This window comes from Rissa tridactyla, chromosome 15 (assembly GCF_028500815.1).
Source record: "Rissa tridactyla isolate bRisTri1 chromosome 15, bRisTri1.patW.cur.20221130, whole genome shotgun sequence".
Lineage (NCBI taxonomy): Eukaryota > Metazoa > Chordata > Aves > Charadriiformes > Laridae > Rissa > Rissa tridactyla.
Genome location: NC_071480.1, coordinates 15,518,932 through 15,543,961, shown reverse-complemented (window position 1 = coordinate 15,543,961; position 25,030 = coordinate 15,518,932). Strand labels below are relative to the sequence as shown.

Sequence of the window (25,030 nt, the reverse complement as noted above, 5' to 3'; positions counted from 1 at the left end):
GACACACTCCACTCAATTTTACAGTGTTCTTGGAGGGCCGGCTCCAAGGCCTCGCCGTCAAGAGCCAGCTATGCACAGACAGGTAACCCCGCCAAGCCACTGTATAGAGCGGACTGCTTAAGAGATACCGGCTTCTTGCCCAGTAACTGATTTCATAGGGAAAAAAAAAAACAGTTTCTCCTTGACGTTAAACACGGAGACGACAAACACAAGCGGACCTCTCAGGCTGCCGAACCCGCTCACGCCGCCCGGGACAAAATGGCGGCCGGGCGCCCGCGCGAGGCACTGTGGGACAGCCCAAGGGGCGGCGGCGACGGCCGGGGGCCCATCACGTGGGCAGCCCCCCCGCCGCGGTGCACGCTGGGAGCGCGGAGGCGGCGGCGCCAGGAGGGACCGTGGCGGCCATTTTGTGTCTGCCTCGCTCACCTCAGTGGAGAGGTTGTTGTGGGCGTTGCGGTTCAGGAGGGAAGAGCTTGGCCGTTTCCTTTCCGTGTAGGTCGGGGGCGCCGCCACCATGGGCCGTAAGAAGAAGAAGCAGCTGAAGCCTTGGTGCTGGTATCCTTCTGTGTGGGACGAGACGGGGGTGGGGAGCCGGGGTGGGGAGGGGGGCGGCCTGGCCCCGTCGGGCCTCTGTCCCGTCCTTTCACATTCTCCGTCCGGCTGCTCGCCGTCCTGGGACGGGGCTCGTTCCTTATCTCCATCCACATTATGGTTTGGTTCTGTGGCTGGTCCGGTTCCATTTTGCGCTCCTCAGCGCGGGGATGGGGCCTGGTCCGTGCCCTTCCTGCTTCTCTTCCCCCGCTCCCCCCCCGCGCGGCCTAGGCCGCCCGCTCCCGCCTGCCTCGCTGGAGACCTCGGCCTCGCCTCTCATCCCGTACAGGCGGGGCAGACCGCCGCTTCCCTGGTCGCCGCTGCCCGGCGCTCCTCTGGGCGGGCCCGGCGAGATTGCCGAGACCGTGGGGAATATGGAGAACGGTCTTTATCCCGCGGAGGGATGGATGTTAACGGAAGAAAACGCTGCCTCTGATGAATGCAGTTGTTAAAGAAGTGGGGCAGATATGGTTAAAATATACTTTTTGAAAATTTTTTTTGGGGGGAGAGGCCTTTCAAATTTGTAACTGCTGCATCAAAGTCACATATAATTTCTCAGTATCCAGAAATACCATTGGATTTTTCTTCGATCACTCCTTTACGATCTGCTTTTTGTTGGGGGGTGATTCCAGATTTACCTTTTCTCTAAAATATTCCTGCCGGATCTAAAATTGTTTATTAAAGGAATTTATAAGCTGCTCTGAGATTTTTATATTTTTTTTAGCGTTATATGTTGGAAGGCATCTGTGCTTCTGTTTTAGGAATTAATATATTTCAAGTTTTGGTGGAAGTGAGGGACACGTGTTAACAAGGAACAGCTACTAGCTGTATTTGTCTTGCTTAGGAAGATGTTTGGAGTATTTGATGAAATATTAGTGCTGACCTGCAGAAAGGAAATTGCGGTTTCCCTATTGTGTTACATAGTTATCCAGAAAGTTCTTCACTTAAATTTTTCTTTTAAGAAACAGAATTCTTTAATGGCTGTTGCAAATTGTGTGGTGTCATAAGAATTGGTGTGTGACTGAAAAAGGAAAGGAACTTTTAACTAAAACATTTGTTTTGTTTTATAAATGTTAGCTACTAATATTTGTTATTAAACAGGCACTTCTAAGTATTTAGCATCACTTCCCTTTTGTGGATTTCAAGTCTGTTTCTCCTTTAATGCTGTAGCGACTTTATTTTAATCTACAAATACACAGGGAAGGAATGAATCCACTTAGGAATAACTAGGACTTGAAAAGCATGCGTCAAAGAATACAGAACGAAATGATGGTTCTGACCGCATGCACCCAGTTTTGTACCAATCTGAAGAGGGAAACGCTGGATGGTGTGAGGGAGAGGTTTGGTTGCAGACATCCCTGAAATATTTGTCATCCTTTGAATGCTCAGAGATGCTTCCTATGCTTTTTTTTTTCTTTAGGAAAAATCACGATGCTAATTAGCTTAGTGTTATATAGAAGGTCACTTTCAGGATTAAATTTTTCCTTAACAGCTTTCAATAGGTACTGTAACAGGGATTTTGATGATGAAAAAATCCTTATACAGCATCAAAAAGCAAAGCACTTTAAATGCCATATATGTCATAAGAAACTGTATACAGGACCTGGTTTAGCTATACATTGCATGCAGGTAAGAAGTTTTAGACTCACATAAGCGTTTCTTGACACTGTCTAAAGTTGGAATTCATAGTGAACTTAAAAAGCTGGTGGGAGTTTTGGGGCTTCCAGAGTCTTGATGAGAAAAAGACACAATGGTCTGTTTCCAGAACAGGAGTCCTGCTGTGTCAGCAGTCATATGGAGAGTATGCAGTAGAGAGCTCTCCTGTCATTTTTGGGGTGTGGGAGGAGTGAAGGAATTGTATTGTCTTGGTGTTCAGAAGGCAAGTTTATATAAACTGGTTTTAGAAGCTAATTGTAGCTAACAGTGATTAGGAAGCATGTATCAAGAAAATGCTTGGCCAGAGAGATTCTCCCCGTTAAGGATGTTTGTTTTCCGTCTTGAAACTGGTTGAAGAACATGTAGACTCCAACCTGAATCGTGGTCAGGAGCATTATTTTTTTTTTTGTCTCTTTTCTTTAGGTACATAAAGAAACAATAGATGCTGTTCCAAATGCTATTCCTGGAAGAACAGACATTGAACTGGAAATCTATGGCATGGAGGGCATTCCAGAAAAAGATATGGAGGAACGAAGGAGGTTACTTGAACAAAAAACTCAGGGTAAAGTGTAATCTCTCTAGTTATCTGTTATTTCCCTAGTCTGTTGCTTACTGATACTAGGCTGTGTGATACAGGTCTCACTTCTTGGAAGAGTAAGGGTTGGGTTTAATGCATTCTCCAACTGCAGCTCTAGACATTTGCCAGTGATGTAGAAGGAGGAGAGATTTTTATTTTCCTGTTCAGAAATAGCTGCATGCCAGTGCTGCTACAATTACCTATGAATATGGGGATGGTGATGTTATTTTTGAGGGTAAGTGGAGGAAAGGCCAGGGGTGTTACAAGCCTGATGTTGCCCAAATACTTAGATTTCTTTGCTGTTTAAGTATGCCTTTGAACTGCTTTGTCTTATTCTGGGCAGCACGAGACCGACATGAAGGAAGACCCCCATTTTGTTGAGGGGTATTACAGTGTGAGTCACTTTCCTTTGTTATTTGTACATATAAGTATGCTCACATAGTTTTTCTTCTTTGTGATTCTATGAATTTTTGAACATGCTGATAAGATCTGAATTTTGCTATTTTTGTTCCAGCTAGAATACCCCAGATAAAATGATTTTCATAGAATATAATTGGCCTTCAGTCTGACCATATACATTCTACCGTTCAGCAGAGAGCCAGAAAAAGAAGCAACAGGATGATTCTGATGAGTATGAAGATGATGAATCTGCAGCTTCAACTTCATTTCAACCCCAGCAAGTTCAGCCGCAGCAGGGGTACATTCCCCCGATGGCGCAACCAGGTTTGCCTCCTGTGCCAGGTGCACCAGGCATGCCTCCAGGTGAGAAGGTGTTTAAAGCTGGTTACTGAACAGCTGAGTAGAAACACAAATTGCTGCTTGTATGCTGGATAACAGTCTGCCCTTTCTAACACCGAATGTTAGAGGTCACAAAATAGTTTTGTGAGGTGCACGTAAGCAGTTTCTTCATTTTCTTCCCCCATTCTGTGTGGGTGCACACATTTCTATTGTGAAGTAGATTAACATACCTAATGCTTGTGTCTAGATTGAGGGAATATTAATATGGTAGTAAAACAGATTAGTACTTTAAACTGAAGTCTAACAATGATATTTGTTGTGGTATTTTGTAACAAGATTTTGTAAATAGGGCAGAAAGGCTGCCATAAATCTAGAGACTCCTAACATAAAACAGGCAATTTATACACAGGCCAATGACAGGGAGCGAAAACTGGTCTCTTCTCATTATATTTTCTGTAATGATAAGGTATGTTCTTCGGAGACAGTAAATTTACACAGTCTTGCAGGACTGAGAACAATAAATTAAGTCATATTTGCAGATAATCTTTTATGTTGCATTGTTTGTAAGCAGCGTTACTTCAAAAAACCAATCTTTTAGAGCTCCTGTAAAGCGTTTACCCAGTCTGAATTTATTAGATGAGATTTGTTAGTGACTGTATGTTTTTGGGAGTTGTTTAAAATTTAATTTTTCTTTTAAGGTATACCACCGTTAATGGCAGGTGTTCCACCTATGATGCCTGGAATGCCTCCAGTTATGCCTGGAATGCCACCTGGGTGAGTAGCAAGAAAGACTTGATACTATGTGTTCATACTGTGCATTTTAAACTGTCACAGAAAAAGTAAAGCCAATTAGAAAAATGTACATGGGAACCAGTGAACTCTGTAACCTTAATATTAAGACTAACCAAAGAACTGGATGGCTGTAAACCAACATTAAAAATGCGGCCAAACTGTGAGTTTATGCATAAAGTACGTTGCCTTTCTCCTAACTTTATTCAGTAGTAGTATAATAATTTAAAGTTTTGTTGTGTTGGTTTACAGCCTTCTGTGAACCAACCACTATTCCTTCGTATATTGCACATATGTTTTTCATGTTTTTTGTCTGGTTATCAGTCATCAACCTAACAGGAAAAAAATACTGGATAATTTAAATTTTTCTTGTATTTTGGGCAAAAGTAGTATGTTGGTTTTTATGCTTGTTTGGGGTTGACACCGTACCCTATCACAGTGTGTTTGGAAAATCACAGTTAGATTTTTGATTTTGTCATAAATTTTCACAGATTACATCAACAGAGAAAATACATGCAGTCATTTTGTGGTGGAAACATGTAAGCATCTCATTAATGTAATTCTAGGTACCTTCATTATGCCATTTTATGTCATGTTTTTTATAAGCTTGAAATTGTCTTACTGAAAACCTCTGAATATTGCTTAAGAATTTGGGGAAAATGTCTAGTTAGGTTTTGTTATTGTATAATAGCTGAAGTTTTGATGCTTTATCTAAATGAACCTCAGGTTTAGTGTGACACTAGTTATAGCACTATCCCTTGATTTTTAAAAAAGTCAGCTTTCTGGTGGCAGCAATCAGTGAGTATCCAGCACTTTTTTGGGGTCTAACAGATAGTTGTCAAAACGGGTGGCAAGTCTGAGTTTGCCTTCTCCAACCATTAACCCAAAAAAGGAGCGGTGGTACTATGTTCCCAGTCTCTACTGCTTCTGCATTAGCTGTTCCTTTTGCAGCAGTGGTAGACAAGTTGAGAAGAAAAATAAGACTGGGTAGCAATTTTCTTTGCAGAATGAGTGCTTGCCTGTTTATGATGATTTGTTTTGATTTTGGAAACAGCAATGGTGAAGGTTTCTTGACTTTGTCATACAAATAGAAACTGCTTCTTAGTGGGGTTTTGCTGGGGACTTGGCTGTTACATATCTGCTTTATCTTGCTAGCTAAAGTAATAAACATTCTTTTATTTTGTTTCCCTAATCCAACTTTGAATGTCTGGAAAAAATTAAGCAAACTTAAGTACACTGGGTTTGTTCCCTGTAAAGGAATCATATATATTCATCTATAGCTTCCCGATTTAAAAGCACTTAGTGTTGTAGACAGCTTATTTTTCCTACCATTAATGGCAGTGTTGCAGCCCTGTGCAGGAGGAATTTGCTTATATTAAGGGTTGGCTGTGTAGTTTAGATGGGGAACATGCATTCATTTGTAGTGTGGTTTAGTAGATAAGGATAAAAGAAGTCATTTAGATGCCACCTTTCTCTTAAGAGATGCAGACCATTTCTTTTGCTCCAGGTATCAGTAGCAAGGAAGAAAAAATAACCCAAACCTGTTTCTAATATGAAGGAACAATATGCCATAATAAGGACTTCTCATTTAAAAAAATAAATAAATAAATAGAAATCCCACTCTCTTATCCTTAACTTAGGGAATATTTACTGTAATTGAAACTCCAGAAGCTTTCTTATCCTGTGGTCTCTCCTCTGCTTTTATCAGTATTTTGTGGATACTTTTACAGATTTGGGTTTTCTGCAATTCAATAGAGGAAGTAGAATATGTTAAAATAGTATGAGGGTGCTATAACCACAAAGAGACTTACGGTGTCAGAAAGGAGTAATAGCAGATGTACAGCAATTTTTAGTGTGATTGGTGTTAGCTGTTTTTCCTGCTTTCAAGTTCTCTGAGTGTACTAAGATCAGGTTCTTGGAACACTCTGCTGAAACTGGTAGCCTGAAATAGACTTCAAGAGAGACACTAGTTCTCGAAATCAGATGATAGTGGAAGCGAAAGCTTAAGGAATTAAAGTTCAAATAAAAAGTGTTTGGAGGCTTTTTCATTTGGTTTTGTTTTTTTTTTTTTCTTGTAGAAAAACATTTCTAACTGTAGAGGCAGATGGTTTTGAATTGCCTCTGTTGAGAGCTTCCTGAAACTATTTACTATAATTTTTTATCTAATACAGGTATGTGCCAATTGACTTAAGAGTTTGTCATGAGCATTCATACCAGTGTTTATTTTCTGTTTAATAGGATGATGCCGATGGGTGGAATGATGCCTCCTGGGCCAGGAATACCACCTCTTATGCCTGGTATGCCACCAGGTAGGTCAGGGTTGTCGAACTCATACTATGGTGAGAACTAAATTATATTAATTTATTTTCACTGAGATATAGGATTTATATAAAGAATACACAGACTTAGGCCACCACCTTGATGTGGATTGATTGCCACAAAACCCACTCTTGTGCATAGGTGAAGGGGTTGATTTATGGCTTTTGATTGTAAATAATTATTTGTGTTTGGTACCATTGTGAAGGTAAAAAACAGAATATAGTTTTCTTTTCCTGTTCTGGAAAATTGTAATAATTAAAAATGTTGTGGGAAATGAGAAATTGTGTTGGTGACATACCCGAGTAATGAACATGCTGTGTGAAGAAACTAACTGGTGTTTTTGTCTCTTACCATAGCTAGAAGAATTGTTTCTTGCACTTGTGCCATTCTTAAGCAGCCTTAAGTTCTCAGGGTGTTCCATCTGACAGCAGCTATGCTGTGATAGCTTGAGGTTTGCCCACTTTTCTCACTGGAGGAGGAGGCGAGCCACTAGGGCAGTTACAGCCTAGTTATCCTACACAGTAATATGAAGGAATCCATGTGAGCTCTTAGCTTCCTATTTCTGAACCTCTCCCAGAGCCCCACATGTACAAAGTGTGTGTATTATGTTGGTTGGAGACAAAAATTAGCCTTGTATCCCTGTTCCACTGTGCTAAAAACCCACAGCAAAGCTGATGGATGTTTTGGTCAAAGTTCTGATACCATTCATAAGGGCTTCATCTTTTGACTTTTGTAACGGGCTTAATCCACGCACGTGGCAGCATAGACACAGTGTGTTGGAAACAGTTGCTGCGTTAATTGCATTGATTTATTGAGATTGTAAACTTCATCATTGAAGCTCTAGTAGAAAACACATTTTAATTCAGCATTGCTCTGACATGTTTGAGGTTACTTCCTATGGTCATTTATTGGTGACTGCTGGCATTACCCTTTGTCATGGTTTATTTTACTGTTGCCTTAAAAATACATCTTCCTTGGGGGTGAGACTTTGTTCTAAGGAACACTGTGAACAGAATCCTGTAAAGGAATATTCTTACTTCCTTCAGCCTGATACGTTGCCGATCTGTTTTGGTTTGTAGGTATGCCACCGCCTGTTGGTCCTCGTCCTGGGATGCCTCCAATGACACAAGCACAGCCTGTTACAGCGCCGGGCATTCTTAACAGGCCTCCAGCTCCGGCTGCATCGGCACCTACCCCCCAGCCTCCAGTTACTAAACCACTCTTCCCAAGTGCAGGGCAGGTAAGGTGTCTCATACCCTGGAATCTATTGTTATATTCTTCAACTTGCCACCATGTCAACAGTATCTATTCTTTATTATTGAGGAGGCCCAAGAAATGACTGGTTAAGTTTCTTGCTTGTGTTGATTCTTAAGTTTAATTCAGTGTAGTTCTTGAATGAATTTTAAAAGATTCTTTTGTTTGTCTTAAAACAGCCACGAAACCAGACAGAAGTTTTGTAAGAAGGTGGGGAAGAAAGGAGTAGGCAAAACACTTCTTGAGTTTGTCATTTATAAGGGTGCTTTGGGTGGGTGAAGGGATGTGTTAGTCACCTACAGGAATCTGATTGCATAGAACTTTACCTAAAATTTCCAAAGTATAAATCCGGACAGGGCTTGTTCTCTGCTGTTCTTTTCATAATGGGCTCTCTACTGATAGATGGACTAGCTTATTCTGTAGTCTTGTTAAACTGGTTAAATGTTGCCTGAATTGGGAAGCTTTTTTACTTTAAAAAGTTTAGGAGTAAGTTAAGGTAGTAAAAATTTCTTTAAATATTTTGGGGAGGGAAGTGGGGAATTCATAGTGGCTTGTGACCTCTACCCTTTGATTGCACTTGTTGTGTATTAGTCTTGAAGTTTTAATTTCTTTCACGTATGTTACAGAAACCTTCATAGTGTACTGTTTGTATTTTGGACTTCTGCAGGGAAGATACTTGTTACAAAAACACAGTCCTTTCATAAGAAGGGACTTAGCATAAGAAATCCTTTCATCTGGATGCTTTCCACCCATTTGTTTGGAGACTTTTCACTGTTTCCTTTCTTTTATGCTACAGATGGGGACACCTGTCACAAGCTCAAGTGCAGCTTCCTCCAATTCAGAAAGTCTGTCAGCATCTTCTAACGCTCTGTTTCCTAGCACAGCACAAGTACGCAGGAAGTCACAGTTAAAAACAAATTGCTTTGCAACTTAACCCTTTGGACCGTTCTGAAAAATCTAAAATTGACTAAACATCTTCAGATAATTTCTGTTATATTCCTGATTATGTTTAGCTGTTAAAACTGCAGAGTCCTTGATTGTGAGTTGCATCTGACTAGAAATAAACTTGTCAAAGTGCCCAATATTTCTTAGTGTGAAAGAATGAAATGTTACATCCTGGTTCTAAAGGGTTAAAAAAGCATGAAAGCAGTCAAATGCGTTTTAGTGGGCAGTGGTTAGCTTGATGCATGATGAAGGCTTTTTAGTTTATGTTGTTTAATATGGTACATCATAATGTAGGGAATTTTGTAACTTGCATTACGTGCAAAAAATTGAAATATTTTGTTTTGATTGAAAAGTTCAGATAATTGTACAGTGACTAGAAACAAAAGCATTCTCTCATAACTAAAGCTTGCTTTGGAGATTGCTGCATCTTCAGAGAAGGCTTGGTAAAGCAAATCTTTATTGCCTGGCAGTTTTAATTTAAGAAAAAAGTTGGAAAAATGAGATGCTGGAATCTGTAGTGAACTTCATGTCTGCCTTCAGTTGATTTTTTCATTCGCACATGAGATTAAAGGTATAGAGAGACGTAGTACTTTGTGAAAATATTGCACTTTTTATAGAGAGAACGCTTAAAACAAAAACCCTGACACAATAGAGCTTTCTTAAATACTTAAAACACTTCTTAAATATCTAATTTTAATGAATACTAACACTTTGAGTTTCACTCTAATGGTTGATAAAGTATGCAAATAATTTAGTGAGAGAACAATGAATTTATACTTAATAGGCTCTTAATAAAACAGTAATTCAGGAAAGATACAGACTCAAAGATACCAAACGCAATATTTGAGATAAATTTTGATAGTGGGGTTTTTTTGATAGTGGGTTTTTGATAAAATTTTGGTAGTGGGTTTTTTTGTTGTTCCTTTTTTCTAGTTGTGGCTTTTGACCTGCAAATGTTAAACTTTCCTCTGTGTGTGTATATATGTATATACTGGGTTTTATTTTGTCTTGTTTTCAGTTGCTCTAGTATGCGATAAGGCTGAACTTTACTTTTGTCAAGCTTGTTTTAATTATGTATCTCACTGGAAGGTTTCAGAGGTCTAACAGACATCATTTAAGTTTTCTTATGCTTTGAGAAATAAATATTGATCTATCTCTGTGTTTCGCAGGCTGCAGCAGCTGTTCCAGGTCCAGTTGGTACTGATTTTAAACCTTTGAATTCTACACCTGCAACAACAACAGAACCTCCAAAACCTACATTCCCTGCTTACACGCAGTCTACAGCCTCAACCACTAGCACAACAAACAGTACTGCAGCTAAACCAGCTACATCTATAACAAGTAAGCCAGCTACGCTCACAACAACCAGTGCAACCAGTAAGTTGATCCATCCAGATGAGGATATATCACTGGTAAGTTAAAATATTTTCATTGTCTTACTGAAATGCAACTTATGCTGATATGGCTGATTAAATAGAATTTCTTCTGAGCTCTGCATTATGTGTATTTTAGTAACGGTGAGAGTGCAAACTGCAGAATTAATGTAGCAGAACTGTTCATCGAGAAAACTTCTTTGATTGCAAAGTGATGACTGGCATATGACAATGATCATGCTGCAAATCTAAGACTTAGTTTTGTTGGTGGTAGGAAATTACTCAACCCAAAATATAATTTGGATTTTTTCTGCATGTGACTTAAGCTTGAAGTTAAATAGATACAGCTAGTGAGCGTAGGACAAAAGACTTAACAGTTTGAAATAATCTTGATGCTATTACAGCAGTCAGAAATACAGAATTTATGTATGGAACAAATGAACCTTAATTTCAGTTCAGGTTTCTTTAGATCTGTGTTTGGCTTTTTTGTCTCAACTTGTTATGACAAACTGGCTTTCTTAGCTGAAGGAGGAGGAGAATTTGTGTTGCTAGATAGGCCTGTATTAATACAGTAACTTTGAAGGAAGGGGGAAAAATCCAAATGCTACTGTGTAATGTTACTAGTTGCAGACTTTGAACTTGTAAGGTAGTTGAAAGAGTTTAGTACCTGTAATCTGCTTTGTTACACTTTTATTTACTTTGCTTTTGGTGAGTTTCAGTCTTACAATGTGTTATGGTTGTCTGTTCCTTATTTTAGGAAGAGAGAAGGGCACAGTTGCCTAAATATCAGCGTAATCTTCCTCGACCAGGACAGGCTTCCTTGGGTAATCCACCAGTTGGACCAATTGGAGGTATGATGCCACCACAGCCAGGAATTCCTCCACAACAACAAGGAATGAGACCTCCCATGCCACCTCATGGTAATCATAAGTTTATAAGTTTCCTAGCTTTCTTTTCTTGAAAAGATTTGTCTTCGCTATAAACTTTTTTAAAGCTTGAAGTGGCATATACTGGTAGGGGGGTTGAAGCTTTTAACAAAATGTAACTTTTGCCCATTATTTAAAAAAAAAATGTCTTCTTTGCATCTTAAATGTTCTGTTTATAGGTCAGTATGGTGCTCATCACCAAGGCATGCCAGGATATCTTCCTGGAGCGATGCCGCCATACGGTCAGGGACCTCCAATGGTGCCCCCTTACCAAAGTGGACCTCCTCGACCTCCAATGGGAATGAGACCTCCTGTAATGTCGCAAGGTGGCCGCTACTGATGCTACTACACACGCTCTAATAGGTTTGGAGATTAAACCTTTTCTCATCTTGTGCTGTTAATATAGCCGAGCTTCCGTCAATTAAGGCTTCATTGTGACTTTAAAAAAAAAAAAAGTATCTTCCCACATGCAAGGAGCTATTGGACATTCTTATTTTACATGGGAAAAATTATTTGGAATAATAACAGGAACTTTTCCTGATGTTGCAATTTATACTGTATGGCTTCTTTTTCATGTTTCATCTAGGTTTTTAGAAGTGAAGTATAGTAAATATGGTTCGTTAAATTGTGAAGGCGCTGGAATTACATGAACATACCACCTTAAAGGCAAGTTCTGTAACATTATGTTGCTATTTGTGAAATGATGCCTTCACAGCACTTCAAGTGCTGTTGGACTTCATGTCCCCAACATAGTTTGGTGAGGGCTGTAACTGTTCCCAACTACTTGTACATTAAAGTCTGAACTTGTAACAATATTTAATGTATTTAGAGTTCCTCCTGTTTCAGGGTTTAAGTAAACTGACCCACTAAGGTCGTGTGACTTTTCTGTACTGTTATAAACTTCATTGTAATAAAAGAAGAGAAAAATTTATATGCCTTTTTATTCATGACCAGCTGTGGACAACTGCCTGAAAGGTTTGTACAGATGCATGCCATGGTAGCTGTTGGTGTAATGAGCACAATTATTGGTGCTGTTGTGATAAAATCTGAATTCCTTGTTCTAAAATTAAGTCACTCCTTAGCTGCACATCTGAGTAGACAAAGACCTGTACACTTATTAACTGACTCCTCAAAAATGAGGCTGCAGGAGGCACATCTTAACTCTTGGTTGTAACTTCTCTTAATGCATATGTTTCTTTATTTGTGCTTTCTTGTCCTCAAGAAATTTTAAATGATTTCTAGTCCTGGCACTTACTTGTAGGGTGTAAAAGTGATTGCTCTAAGATGCATCCTGGTGCCAGATGTATCCTGTTAGTTCGTTCTTTGACTGACTCTCTTTAATTTGCAAATGCGTATGAATTTCAGGAGCCTTTTAGATGAAGATTTCTAGAAGCTTAGGTGCATGTCACATGGTGAGTGACTTCCAGTTGATGCTGTATTGAAGTTGACCTGCAAAAGAGAAAAAGTAGCTTGACTTTCTTCTCAGTGTATAAAAGAGACAAGAGGGGCAAGAGTAGTATGTTATGTGCTGTATTTTTACTTTAAATGTTCAGAATTTTGGATCTCAACAGAGTCTAAAAGATAAACCATTCATTATGTGCTATGATCAAATGTTGGCTGAGTTTCATGAGCCATTTAATGAAAGTGTCTAGAGTAAGAGACCTTTTTATGAGTTCTCCTAACTACGGTTACTGAAGAGAGGTCTTCCCTGTATGAATTAGTCGTTCATCTGTTTATAAGAGTAGAGTGATAAATCACTGCCAAGGTCATAATTCTCTGAATGTCTAACATCACTGTGTTAGTGTGCTATATTTCTGATGAGAATGGAAATGTAGAGGGAGACTTTTTGGAGGGAAGGGAAGCGAGAGTTTCTGTCGTCTCTTCACAACATGGCAAAAAAGGAGTGGTGAATTTTTCATTTGCAGGTCAACTTTAAATACATGTTCCAGCCTCAAGCCTTATCTGTGCAATTCAGTTTATGAGGATATCCCTTCATTTAGGGTAGGTTAGAAGGATTTATCAGCATTTTTGTGTTAGTTTATGTTCCACAGATGTCTTTGTAGATGGTGGAGTTGTTTTTCACTTGATTATAATACTGAGGATTTTGGCTCTTTTTCTTGAAAGTCTTGGGTTTTTTTACCTGCATTTAAGTACTTTGTGTGATTTTACTCTGTACTGTCTCTTAATAGTCCAGAAATACAGTACAGTTAAAATACTACATTGTGTCTCAGCTTCAAACTTGGGGTCATGGAATAGCTGATAAAAGCACTGGAGCGTCCAGTATACACTAATTGCAGCTGAATGGCCTCAGTTTAACCATTAAGAATTGTCAGACACTTCTGCTGAAGTGTTTAGCGGTTTATAGACCATAACTCCAAGCCTCTGTTGAGAAGCAGTTCTCTCTGATCACTGGTACCTGCTGATCACCTGTCAGATGTGCAGTATTTGGCTTGCAAATGTGCTGAGTGGGCCTTGATGTCAGATCTTTTGTTAGCTCTTCATCTTGCTTTATACATAACAGATAAAACTTTTGCTTGGGCAGTGCTTTTATACTCTGGTTTTCTTCTGTTTATCTAATAAGGATAATTACAAAACACTGGAGAGTTTTACAGTGTTTTACATTCAGCCTTTTTGTAATAGTGTACATAAAATTAATACATTATAAATTGATCTTAACTTCTGCTTTTAAAACTGTAGAACTTCTTGCTTTTTCTGAAGATCATATTGCTGCTGCAAGGATGCTTTGCCCTCCTGCCCCTAGTAAAGTAAATACCTCCTCCCTTTGGTGTCTTTCTGTAACTCATTGGTATGTTGTTTTCAGACCCCTACTTTTCCTGGGATAAATACCTGAAAGTCTTACTGCATGTACTGTTAACTCAGCATATTCTGCGAGTTGTATTAATTAAGGGTTTCCCTCCTAAATAGTGAATGTCTCATTCCGATAATAGTGCCGTTTTGTAGCTGATACTACATAGACTTGTAGCTTGGACACGTTTTAAGATTGAACTTTCCTTAGTAGTAATGTTATGATAATCCCTGAACTGAGTACTGCCACATAATGTTCTTACAGTACTCTAATAATCTTCAGCAAGCAGGTGAACAATTTTTCCATGATTTTTCATGTAGATACTTACATTCCTGCTCCTGTCATTTCTGTGCTGTAAGAGCTGCGATGTGGCTATCTAGTTACTCTTGTGTCTCTTGTGTGTACTCTTCTGTAAACAGGCGGGTAATTCAGTGCATATGTTGTCTGTTGGTCCCTGCCTTCATTTCTTTGGGTACTGCTTCTTAATGTTCAGAGAGTTGGATTTATGGTGCATTTTCCCAAAAGGGGGAGAAGTACTTTGAATGGGATAATTGCTCGTATAAAGACTAAGGCTTGGTTTACAGTACAAAGTTTAATCAACATAGTTGTGCCAGCAAAATCCCTACTGTAACACAGCCATGCAGACAGTTTTATCGCTTTAATCTCTTCTTGGAAAGAGATTGCAGAAGCTTTTATGATTACAGAAAAGCATCTCTTTTATACCTGTTGCAGGACTCTAGGGATATAATTACACAGGCAGAAACCTTGTTTTTCAGTTGTTGCCTGAATTTGCCATGGCAGATCTTAACAGTAAAATGGAAACTTGCAAGTGGATTTTGAGCAATCTTTACGTTGTAATGTAATGCAAATATTGAATAATAAAAAAAAAAAGGTTGCAAGAAAATACTCAGACACAGGTGGGAACATACATTTAGCAAGATAATTAGATCTTATGGCATCTAGGACTTGTTTAAAAGGTTCTAAATTATTTTATGCGTGGTCTCTCAACATCATTATGAGATGCTGATGTCACATCTGATTTTTAGAGCAAAAAGTATGACACTGGCATGAAAGAACCTTGGAAAAGCCCGGGCTACTTCTTCAGAAGTCTTGATATGACTGTTTCATGCTGCATTTAGAATATCTTTCTGCCTTCGGCAGAGGCTGCTTTAAATCTTGAAAATTTATCCGTCTTACGTAGACTAAAAAATTCTTCTGGAACTTTTGGATTTTTTTTTATTTATTCTTCCCCAGATGAGCTTTTTAGGTGCTGATAATAAATTTGAGGCTGGGATATATATCTGATAATTTCAGTGGATAACTATTCCTCACTTTGTGCATGCATGGGAGTATATAAACAAGCTTCTAGAAACGTGTTCAGCTGCATCTGCCTTCTATGGTTTCTGCAATTATTTTAGCGTATGGAGCTCTTCAACAGTACTTACATGGAACTATATAGCTTATTTTCTTAAAACTTGGATAGATTGAATGGAATACACAACCTGCAGTTATTTTATAGGAATCAGAATTCTGCACACAAGATAAAAAAATGAAATATCAAGATTACTTCGGTTTTATAAACAGCAAGAAGGGCATTATGACTCTTCAGTTAAATTGAGACTCTGATATACCAGTCCATGAGCTGGGGCTACAATTTAAAATGGTAACTAATGACACTTAAAAATAACAGTAAATGTCTTAATAATTGTACTGGTCTAGCTTCTACGTAAATACTAAGGTGAGGGTGAATATTTTTCAGTGGCTGATGGAATCTTTAACCGTACTTTTTGTGAACTAGTACAGTAAATACTATCAGTTATGGGAAAAATGCCCCAAGACAACTGTTCCATTGATCAAGATACAAAGCAAAACAAACTGTCCAATTCAGAAATACCTACCAACTGTAAAAAGTTTTGTTTGGGCCTAGCAAAATAGGTGCTATAGCAGTCTTTTTCTTTTGTTTGCTTGATCACTGGAATTTTGTTAACTTTGAATGCATGTCTTTCACTTAATTGGGTCATGTTTTTTCTAAAATTTAAATTTTTCTTCTTCTTATAGCCCTGCCATAGGACAGGCTGAGGCAGAGTCTCAGTGTTGCCCTGTTCAGTCTGAGGCAAGTGGGATTTATTTTATTCATTCTGGGGGCTTTCACAGCTTTATGGCTGTTGGATATTTATGTCCCCAAACTTGCAGCAAGTTTGGTGAAGGCCCCTAAATTTATTTTAATTTAGGTTTTTTATTCTCTTTTGATAGATGGGCTCTATATTAATATTTATATTTTTATTATTGTTGTGTTTTTAAGAGTCTTAGGGGGAGGGAACATGTTTTAAGATGTTTGGGTACCTTTTCTCTTAAAGGAACGCGTTTCCTTCAAGGCTGCTCCGGTGGTCCTTCAGCCACACTGCCCTCCCCCCCCACCCCTTCCCTGCATTGCATTTGTGCTGTATTTGGGTTTGGGAATATGACTGTGTAGTCTCTGAACTAGTGGTATGTAAATATCAATTACTAATGTTGCCTCTTCTGGGGAGATGTATCTACTGAAGTGCTTAAAATACTTAGGTTTTAACTAGTAAGTGACATTTATAGTCACAAAATTGTGTAGCCTAAATTATAGAATCCAGTTTTGTTGGAGGAGGTTGAGAGGTTAGCACTGCTGCATATGTGAGCTGCATCACAACAAATATTAATGTAGAGCCCTCCGAAGAAATAGAGATTCAAGTTGGTAAATTAGAATAGGAGAATGAGAAATGGAAGCTGCAGATTTTTCAATTTCAGAGAAAACCTTTTCCTCAATCTCTCAAATACACTCCAGACTCGGCAATATTTTGTCTATTGCAACAATACTGAAAGTCATAGCACTTTTTTGAAATCTCATGGAATTCTGTTGCTTACTCAAAATTTGCTTAGGTATATATATGAAGTTCCTTCTTTCACACAGTGACCTGCAAAAAATTGCACCCTTTCTGAAGAAAAATTAGCTCTAGAGTGCTTGAGGTTGCTTAAAGACAACTTCAACTTCAGAAGAACAGGTTTTGTCCGAGGAGGCCTTGCAGCCTACCAGCAGTGAAATAGAAAATTAACAAGTGTTGGAGTCAGGTTTTATAACTTTTTAGAATTTTTGAGATATTTTTAAAATTCGTGGTGTTTTTTGATGAGCATAGACTGCACTTAGTTTCTTCAATGTTTTGCTGAATAATGACTGTCGATGTGACTTCCAGTAATTTTAAATGGTAGAGTTCTAATTCTTAAATTAGTTACAAGAGTTAATTTCACATTTCTGTTGTACTTTTCTTTCTTTGTACTCTGCCCTTTGCCTGTACAAGCCCCCCACAAATTGTCTAGTGTGACTGGAAAATTGACATGTCTGCTGTTAACTGTTTCAGAATTATTACTGAGCATGGTGTTATTTTTTTAATTCTCATTGTGGTGCTACCCTTGATAACAGTGAAGATGAGAACAACACTTCAAGATATTCTGCTGCAACTAGTATTTGTTTCACATATTCAGTCTATAGGAGCATTTGGCATAGTTCTTATTTCCCTAGAATATCTAAGGAAACGGTTTAACCAAAAATAATGTGCAGTATGGGTTGTACTTCTTGCTTTAAGTACCTGGATCTCTTAAGAAACTCAAAATGAAAAATAGGCAAATTTCAAATGCCTGATACTGGTCTTTGTTATCAGTTTTCATTTAAGACTGATGCAGCACTGGGTAGTTCTTACCCAGCCACTCACATTTGACTTGTCATCAAGCACACAAAGCTAAAATTCAAATACGTATGCTGTCTTGTGTCCAGTGGAGTATCCTACTTAGATCCACACTTGGTTTATATCTTATAAATTGATAACGCTGGTGAGAGCTAAAAGTTCTTAAATTTAGAGAAATTGCTTTGATCTGTTTTTGTTGACGATAACTAGGTTTGACATGTTCATGGAAAAAATGTCTCCAAAATGCAGTTCCTGTTTTCACTGTGTCATCATTTAAGCTCTGTATGCTAGTACTTTGGAGCAAACGAACCATTTCTTTGTGTTTTGGGTTGTTTTGTGAGCAAAACATAGCACTTCTCAGCACCACGTTGCTAGATTTTTTTTCTTGAAGCTGCTTTTAAGACTGTTCCAAGATCAGTTTCACACTATCTATGTCTGAAAGACTCATTTGACACGAAGACAGTTCTGTGGGATGTTACTGTATGGATTAAAGGGGGATTTAACTCTGGGTTTTCCTGCTACACTGCAAATACTGGTTGTAATTTCTGGTGGTAGCTCACACATCCTTTACTTCCATCCTTTACATTCCTGTCCTTTCTGTAAGGACAGGACAGGTCTGTTTTGGTCCCTCTTTGGGAATTGGTAGTTTTAGCAGATTATGTTCATGTTACTGTATCTGTTACACGGACTAATGTTTGTCCTTAAACTATCCTTTGGAGCAAGTAATGATGCACATTTTCCTTTTGCTTTGTGTTTTGTCCTTAAAGATACATGTGCAAGTGCTGCTGTCTTTTTAGTCACAAGGATGGCATAGAGGCTGTATGCTTTTTGCTGGGAGTATCTCCTCAGCTATTAGACCGGATGGCCTGTCATCTCTAAAACAACTTGTAAAATTCTCATCTAGTGCAAATGGTTCATATTTTGCTCTTTTTGTGAAGTTCTGTTAGTGACATTTTCCTTCCTGCCTCCTTGTGTGGATCTAAGGGGGATAGTTTAAAAAAAAAAAAATAAAATTACACTGTAGACGAAATCTCTTTATTTTGAAGGATGGTAGTATGTTTTTACTGACACTCCAGTATTGCAGCTCTCAGTATTGCAGCAGTGCGTGTATCACAACGTTGTACATCTCACTGTTTGTGGAATTTCTTTTCTAATGATGATGGTATTTCATTGACTTGACTTTTATAAATATTAGTGGAAGTAGGTCTTGTGGAGTTTGGTTTTTTTTAAGCTTAAGTAGAGGTACATGATTCTTTTTTAAGGGCAAGAATGACTGATTCTGCTACATTGAGTTAATTTACACCCACTAGTTTTAACAAGAAAAGTGAATGGGAGATGTGGCAAATAAAGTATGTACCACGTATAAAGCTTTGGCTTGCTTTAGAATTGTGTGATAAGTTCATAATGTGTTCCATGCCTCGCCTGATAAAGATTGTGGCCCTTAAATACTCTGAGGAATAGGCTGCCTCCGGAAGAATTTTTTTTTTTTTAAGGTGTGTATTCTTGCAATCAAAATAATCAGATCAGTGAAATCACAGTAGTGACTGGGTTCTGTAAAAATGCAGTTATCAAAAAATACTACAGTATTTTTCCTTAATAGTTGGGGTAGGTAGGTACTAGTTTAGAGTAAGAAAAGTTTTGAAGCAGCCTTTGAAGGGATCAGCATAGAATTGAAGTGATTCTGAAGCGTAATGTATATAACATTCTTTTTGGAGCTCTGAAAAAGACTTTGAGAGTTTCTTACAGACTGTAAGCAGCAGCTTTTTGCAGTCTTTTGATTGTCAGAGCACAGATTCTAGTTAAGGGTCTACTAGAAGAAAATGCAGTTCAAGTACAGTATTTGTAGATTCTATTGCATAGTGAACACATTTTTACTCTTGTAATGTGAAGGTCTGTTTGAGGGAGTCGGGCACTTCAGCTTGCTGCTTTTGCAGACAGCCATATCCTGTCTTGAACCACAGGATCCAGGATGTTACCCTCAGTCGTTTGTTCTGAGCATCCTCATGAGTCAGACTTGACTGTCCATGGTATGAACCGTCTCTGATACAGATCAGGTACACCTGATCACTGTTGAGAATAGTGAGGCGCTTCCACCTTCTGAGCAAGTTTACAATAACTTGTTTTATTCTTACGGTCTTTCTTGCAGTAAGAAAAATCATCAACACTGCTGTTTTAATGACAAAGAATTTAACTTCTCCATAAATATTGTCTTGAACTTATCTTAAAGTTTTTCTCTCTCAGGGATTTAAAGAAGTTAAAAAGTTTTGAGAAAATAGTAGAATTTTAATGCCAGTATCATCATAACTAAAAACAAATGAACACACAATTTTGAGAGCTTGAAAGCTTCCTTAAAAACTTCCCTTGTTAGAAGTTAAAGCATGTATCGCGGTTAGCTAACTGCCTTATACTAGATTCAAGCTTGTGACATCTCAAATTTTAGTTCTTAAGAGTTTGTCTAAACCTTAATCATGTTCCGAGGTGCTATTTAGAAAGGGGGGGTGAGTGTAGAATTTCAACTTCTGCTGCCCTTAGTGAAAACCACTTATACATATTGGCCGACAGCAATTATTGAATTAGCAGAAATTATGCCATCGAACCAAAGAAGCTATTTCACTGTCTCCCAACATAGGAAATTACGTAATGCTTTGAAATGAAGGTGTCATGCAGAGCTTTTTCTTTTTCCATTGAGTTACTTGCATATGTGTTACTTGCACTGAATTCTTTAGCTTCTTTCCCATAAATTTTAGTGGAAGAAAATACATTTTGCTCTTTCATTTGTAAAGTCTAGAATAAGAAAACACACTTTATGAGACTGTTTAATGAAGGAACCTGGCAATGTAAGTATTGTAACTTCCTTTATGTTTGTGGTAGACAACAGGATTGCCTTGTTAAACTTCTGGCTTGTGTATGAAAAATATCAGAAAAGTAAGGGCAAACTAAAGTAGTTTCATAGTTGCCTTTACTTCATATGCTTTTCTTAAGCAACAAATTGCAGTAATTGAAGTTTGGCAGCTTTTTTTAATGAAAAACTAAATTATGGATTAAACTCTTTGGTTTAATACAATTTGTGTTTCTGTTAACTAGCAGCAGAATTTCAGCATTTGCTACTTACTGGTAGAGAAGAAAAATTCCACAGCACTGCCAGTACAGGTTAGTTTAATCTGTAAGTACCTGATGTTCCTATTTGAAATAATTTGTTCAAATGATACCACTTAAATACATGAGGGGAATTTTGGTCTCTGAAATGTGAATGTATCTGTTATCTACTACTGTTTTCAGTAGTGTGTGAACGTCTGGATTTTATTTTTTTTTAAGATCTGTAATGGTTTTAATTACATTTGTGAGTAGGTAATATCTGAAAGCACTTGTAAGGAAAATTTAATGCAGAAAACCTTAACAAATAGTCATTGGTGTTACTGAAAAGTGTGAAGATCTGAAGTCCCTTCTTCGGTAACTTGCCTGTTATAAAAGAGGCTGTTTTATCAGTGAACCGTTTATAGGATACTATATTTGTTGTGTTGGGGAATAAGCATTTCTGTTTGTAAGAATCCATAGCAGTAATGTTATCTTTCTTTCATTTTTCTTTAGTGATTGCTAATCACTGTGTCCTACCAACAGATTTTTACTTTGTTAGGCCTGTAAGCTGGGAGCTTCTTGATTTTTTTTTTTTGTTTGTTTTTGTTAGCCCATTTCAGCACTTCAGAGGCTACCTGCAAATGTGGCTTTGTCCAGTTGTTTTATCTTACTCCAGAGTTACTGCTCTGTGTGTATTCTTTTTTTCTTCTGCCCTATTCCATATTCCTGGAAATTTTGGCTTTTTATTTTATAGAACATATTACACCTTAAAAGAAAACAGGAGAGATTCTATGGGATTGGATAAAAGATGCAACCTTCTACAGAATAGCTGCATACATTTATTTTTATTTAAGCTTTGTGTACGTCATTTCTACATATCAGCATGGGAAATGGAAAACTTCCTGTGCTGTAGCACATAGCACAGTTTCACAGCTCTGGATGAGCTGTAAAACTCTGTGCTTTAATTCAGTTTTCAAGGGCATGTTGTCACATGGTGAATTTTAGGTGGATAATTAGGATGTCGTTGGTGGATAACTACATAGGAACCGAGGTACTGGAAAGCCACACTAGTGTGGTAGCTGAACAGACACCTTAGTTTTGCCAGCTGATCTGAATGGTCTAGAGTAGTTTCATGAGCGATTTGACACTTCCAGCGTTATTGGTTAGAATTTTGAAATCTTATGCGACACTGCAGAATTCATCTTACTAACATAAAAAGTTTCAAGGGGATTCTATCTTCCTAGGTTTTAGAATAGTGCACTTGAAGCTCATCTCCTGGTATCTTCTCTACATCAGTTCTCAGTCATTCACACAAATTGCTTTGTCTGCAAACCTAGCTACATGCAGATTTTTGAATAATATTGTGTAGATGTTTCTCCCTAGAAGAAAGAAAAAAAGAAAAGTTGTATAATAAAACTTATAACTTATCTTTGTATATTTTAATGGCAGATGTGCATGAATAATACCTTGCTGTGAGGCCATTATCCTATTAACAGAATGTATGCATCTTGCTTTTAACTTCTGTGGTTGCCCTAGTTGATATTAATGCAATGCTCAGTAATAAGTCGGAATGAGTAATTGATTGCTTTTGGCTGCTGGATTACTTTGTGAAGTCTCAGTTTTGACAGTAGTTGGGTGCTGACCTGCACTACTGGTATACCAGCTTGGCAATCAGTGGGGATAACTAAAGAGTAGTGGTGTTTAATGGTGTCTCATTAAACACAAAAAGTATATTTGTCCAGGGTAGATCCTCATACAGACTCTGGTAGAACATCATCTCTTTGTGAAACTTTTTATGGCAATTAGTTGCAATACTTTTTGGTAGAATTAAGTTTATTTTCTTCTAAGATGGGACCAAAACAATACTAGCAATCTGAGCTTTCATAACCAGGTGAGCAGTCTTTTAAGTTGTAGCTGAACTTCTGATACACCATTATAGCAGCTGTCCAGTCTAATGTGGTTCAGAAGTCTTCCTTCGCAGTTCTGTTACAGTATGTATGGAACAGGGAGTTTACACTATTACCTTTAGACTTCTGCTTAATGACCTTAGCAGCAGTACAGCCACAGAAGTAAGCATGTCACAAAGGTTTTTTCTGTAACTTCATACTGCTTTTGTCTAAGTAGTATGAAAGAGATGGGATCACTGATCTTTTTGAAAAGACACGTGGCAAAATATTGATGTTGAATTTAATTTGAGAGAGACTGGTAAGTATGTGCATCACTTTAATGTATGCAAATAATAATAACAGTAACTAGCTTAATTTTATAGCATTCATTTTATAAGGAAGATTCAAAGAAAATGCAGAGCTATCATCATTTGCATCCATTGGGAATCTTCTATGAACTGTACGCTTCAGGAATGGATCATTGCACATATCCACGTCTGTAGTGTGTGTCTACCACTTTGTAACAGTCTCTGATTAAACAGAAGTGAACCACTATGTCTGTGTATTTTTTTTCTCCTCTTGAGGACCTATTTAAATTATTATTGTAACAAATGTTAGCTGTTCCAAACTGTAAGGGTGAAATCCACCTTCATTCATGTTATGGTTTAAATAATTTTGTACTAGCTCTCTGATTGTCTATATACTGCAAAAATGCATGCATGTGAGCTTTATCTTAAAGTGAGTTACGCTGGAGACAAGCAAACCTGGAGCTTCCTTTTGCTGCTGCTCTGCTGTCCTGCTGAACTGACTATGCAAAAAATTTAAAGTCAGGAAAAGTATTGTGATAACGTTTTCATAAAACCAGATTGAGCAGGTGTGCTGTTAGGTGGCCTGTTCTAAGGCCTTTCAGAGCAGAGCGCTGGAGAGCTGAGATAACTTTGAAGATGTGTGTCTGCAACTCCCGTCTACAGCTTGAGAATGGGTTACTAGGCTGGTTGCTCTCATTTAGCTACCACTGTTTACTCGTAGGTAAATTTTTCGTGCTGAGGATGGTGAGACAGTGGCCCAGGTTGCCCAGAGAGGTAGGAGACGCCCCATCCCTGGAAACATTTCCAGGTCAGGTTGGACGGGGCTCTGGGCAACCTCATCTAGTTGAAGATGTCCCTGCTCATTGCAGGGGGTGCTGAACTAGATGGCCTTTAAAGGTCCCTTCCAGCCCAGACTGTTCTATGAAGTTAGATTGATCAGCCTCTCGGGGAATTTGACTAGATAAAGACTAAGGGGGATGGGTCTATACTTTCTGCCCCATGAGCCTCAGCAGCTTGTTTCGCAATGCGGGACCCCAAGTGCTAGTATGTAGGTTTATGCTTTTTCTCTAAACCATGTTTTTTTTCTGTGGGGCATGGGGGGGAGGATTGTGTGTCTAATACCCTGATGAGGTAGAGATTTTGGATCTAAACCTTTAGTTTCTAAGAGGTAGAAATGTGTATCTTTGAAAAGCGAGAGCCCTACTTAGGCCTCACAGGAAAGAGTGGTGAGTCTGCAGCGGTGTGGGCTGCGGGGCCAAGTCAGGTGTCTGCAGGCAGACAGGAAGGAAAGAAGTCGCAAGACAACCCTCTTAGCCAAATCCTCTGGCTTTAATTTTTCATGGTAAGTTTCTTTTTGAAATGGGAAGCTGTGCTTTTTACCACAGCATTTGAGCAGGTTGTATAAACTGTTAAGCAGTTAATGCTTTCTTTCAGCTCCCGTGCTTTTCAGTAAGTTTGCATATCCTTGTTCTGCTCCGGGTTGAAGCCATGCTTGCGCCCCATGCTAGACTTTGGAAACCTGTCTTTCCCCTATTAACTTTTCAAACATACACCCCCCTCCTTGCCCCTGCATCAGGAGTGGGGGACAGAGAAGTCCTGTTCTAGCACTCCAGCTCTGCTGCTGGTCAGATGCTGTCGTGGTTTCCTCCTCCCATGCACTTTCCTAGCTCACCTTGGGGAAAGCTGCCTTTGATGTGCTTAACCTTAAAATTGACACAAGCATTTGCATAACCCTGGTGAAATCTGTCAGCCTGGATTTCCCAGGCAAAAAAAGAGCAGCCTTCCCACGAGTCTACTTTGCTGTTGTCTCCTTTCTTCCCTTGCCTTCAACCTGGGAGATACAAGTGTTGCCTGGCCAGCAGTCATAAGCTGTTTCTGCTTCCAGAGGTCAGCAGGTGAAGGTTTGGACTAGGTAGAATAATCTTTGGTTTCATCCTGTTCTGAATTCATAGTGTCTTGCAATTCCTTTTACAGCTTTTGGCTATGCCCAGATCTTGACTGAAGTTGGAAAAGCAAATCATACCATGCTGCTGTTAGAACTACATCTTCAGGTAGGGTAATTAAGCTTATGTAGAAATGC

The 25,030-nt window shown here is 38.6% G+C and overlaps 1 protein-coding gene across 14 annotated transcripts; it reads left to right on the top strand.

Moving 5' to 3' along the window:
* Positions 1 to 347: 347 nt before the first annotated feature.
* Positions 348 to 23,197, top strand: ZNF207 (zinc finger protein 207). Of its 14 annotated transcripts, none has more exons than XR_008469366.1 (14): positions 349 to 555; positions 2,094 to 2,220; positions 2,671 to 2,809; positions 3,416 to 3,586; positions 4,261 to 4,336; positions 4,843 to 4,890; positions 6,590 to 6,690; positions 7,750 to 7,910; positions 8,721 to 8,813; positions 10,039 to 10,281; positions 11,000 to 11,162; positions 11,348 to 11,531; positions 11,755 to 11,834; positions 20,766 to 23,197. XR_008469366.1 is itself a non-coding variant. In XM_054221258.1 (13 exons), exons 1-12 carry the CDS (start codon positions 515 to 517, stop codon positions 11,506 to 11,508), a joined length of 1,524 nt encoding a protein of 507 aa, XP_054077233.1. In that variant the 5' UTR covers positions 348 to 514; the 3' UTR covers positions 11,509 to 11,531; positions 16,033 to 16,072. The 14 variants fall into 14 exon arrangements, 12 of the variants coding, with proteins under 12 accessions (XP_054077233.1, XP_054077234.1, XP_054077232.1 ...); XR_008469367.1 differs by lacking the exon at positions 20,766 to 23,197 and adding an exon at positions 16,033 to 16,087; XM_054221258.1 differs by lacking the exons at positions 11,755 to 11,834; positions 20,766 to 23,197 and adding an exon at positions 16,033 to 16,072 and having other exon boundaries at positions 348 to 555.
* Positions 23,198 to 25,030: the final 1,833 nt, after the last annotated feature.

Excerpts from the sequence above, each read along its gene's own strand:
- ZNF207 (XM_054221258.1), top strand. The coding sequence starts at position 515 with ATGGGCCGTAAGAAGAAGAAGCAGCTGAAGCCTTGGTGCTG. Across the intron at positions 556-2,093 it reads CAGCTGAAGCCTTGGTGCTG|GTACTGTAACAGGGATTTTG; the intron begins GTATCCTTCTGT and ends AGCTTTCAATAG. Across the intron at positions 8,814-10,038 it reads TGTTTCCTAGCACAGCACAA|GCTGCAGCAGCTGTTCCAGG; the intron begins GTACGCAGGAAG and ends TGTGTTTCGCAG.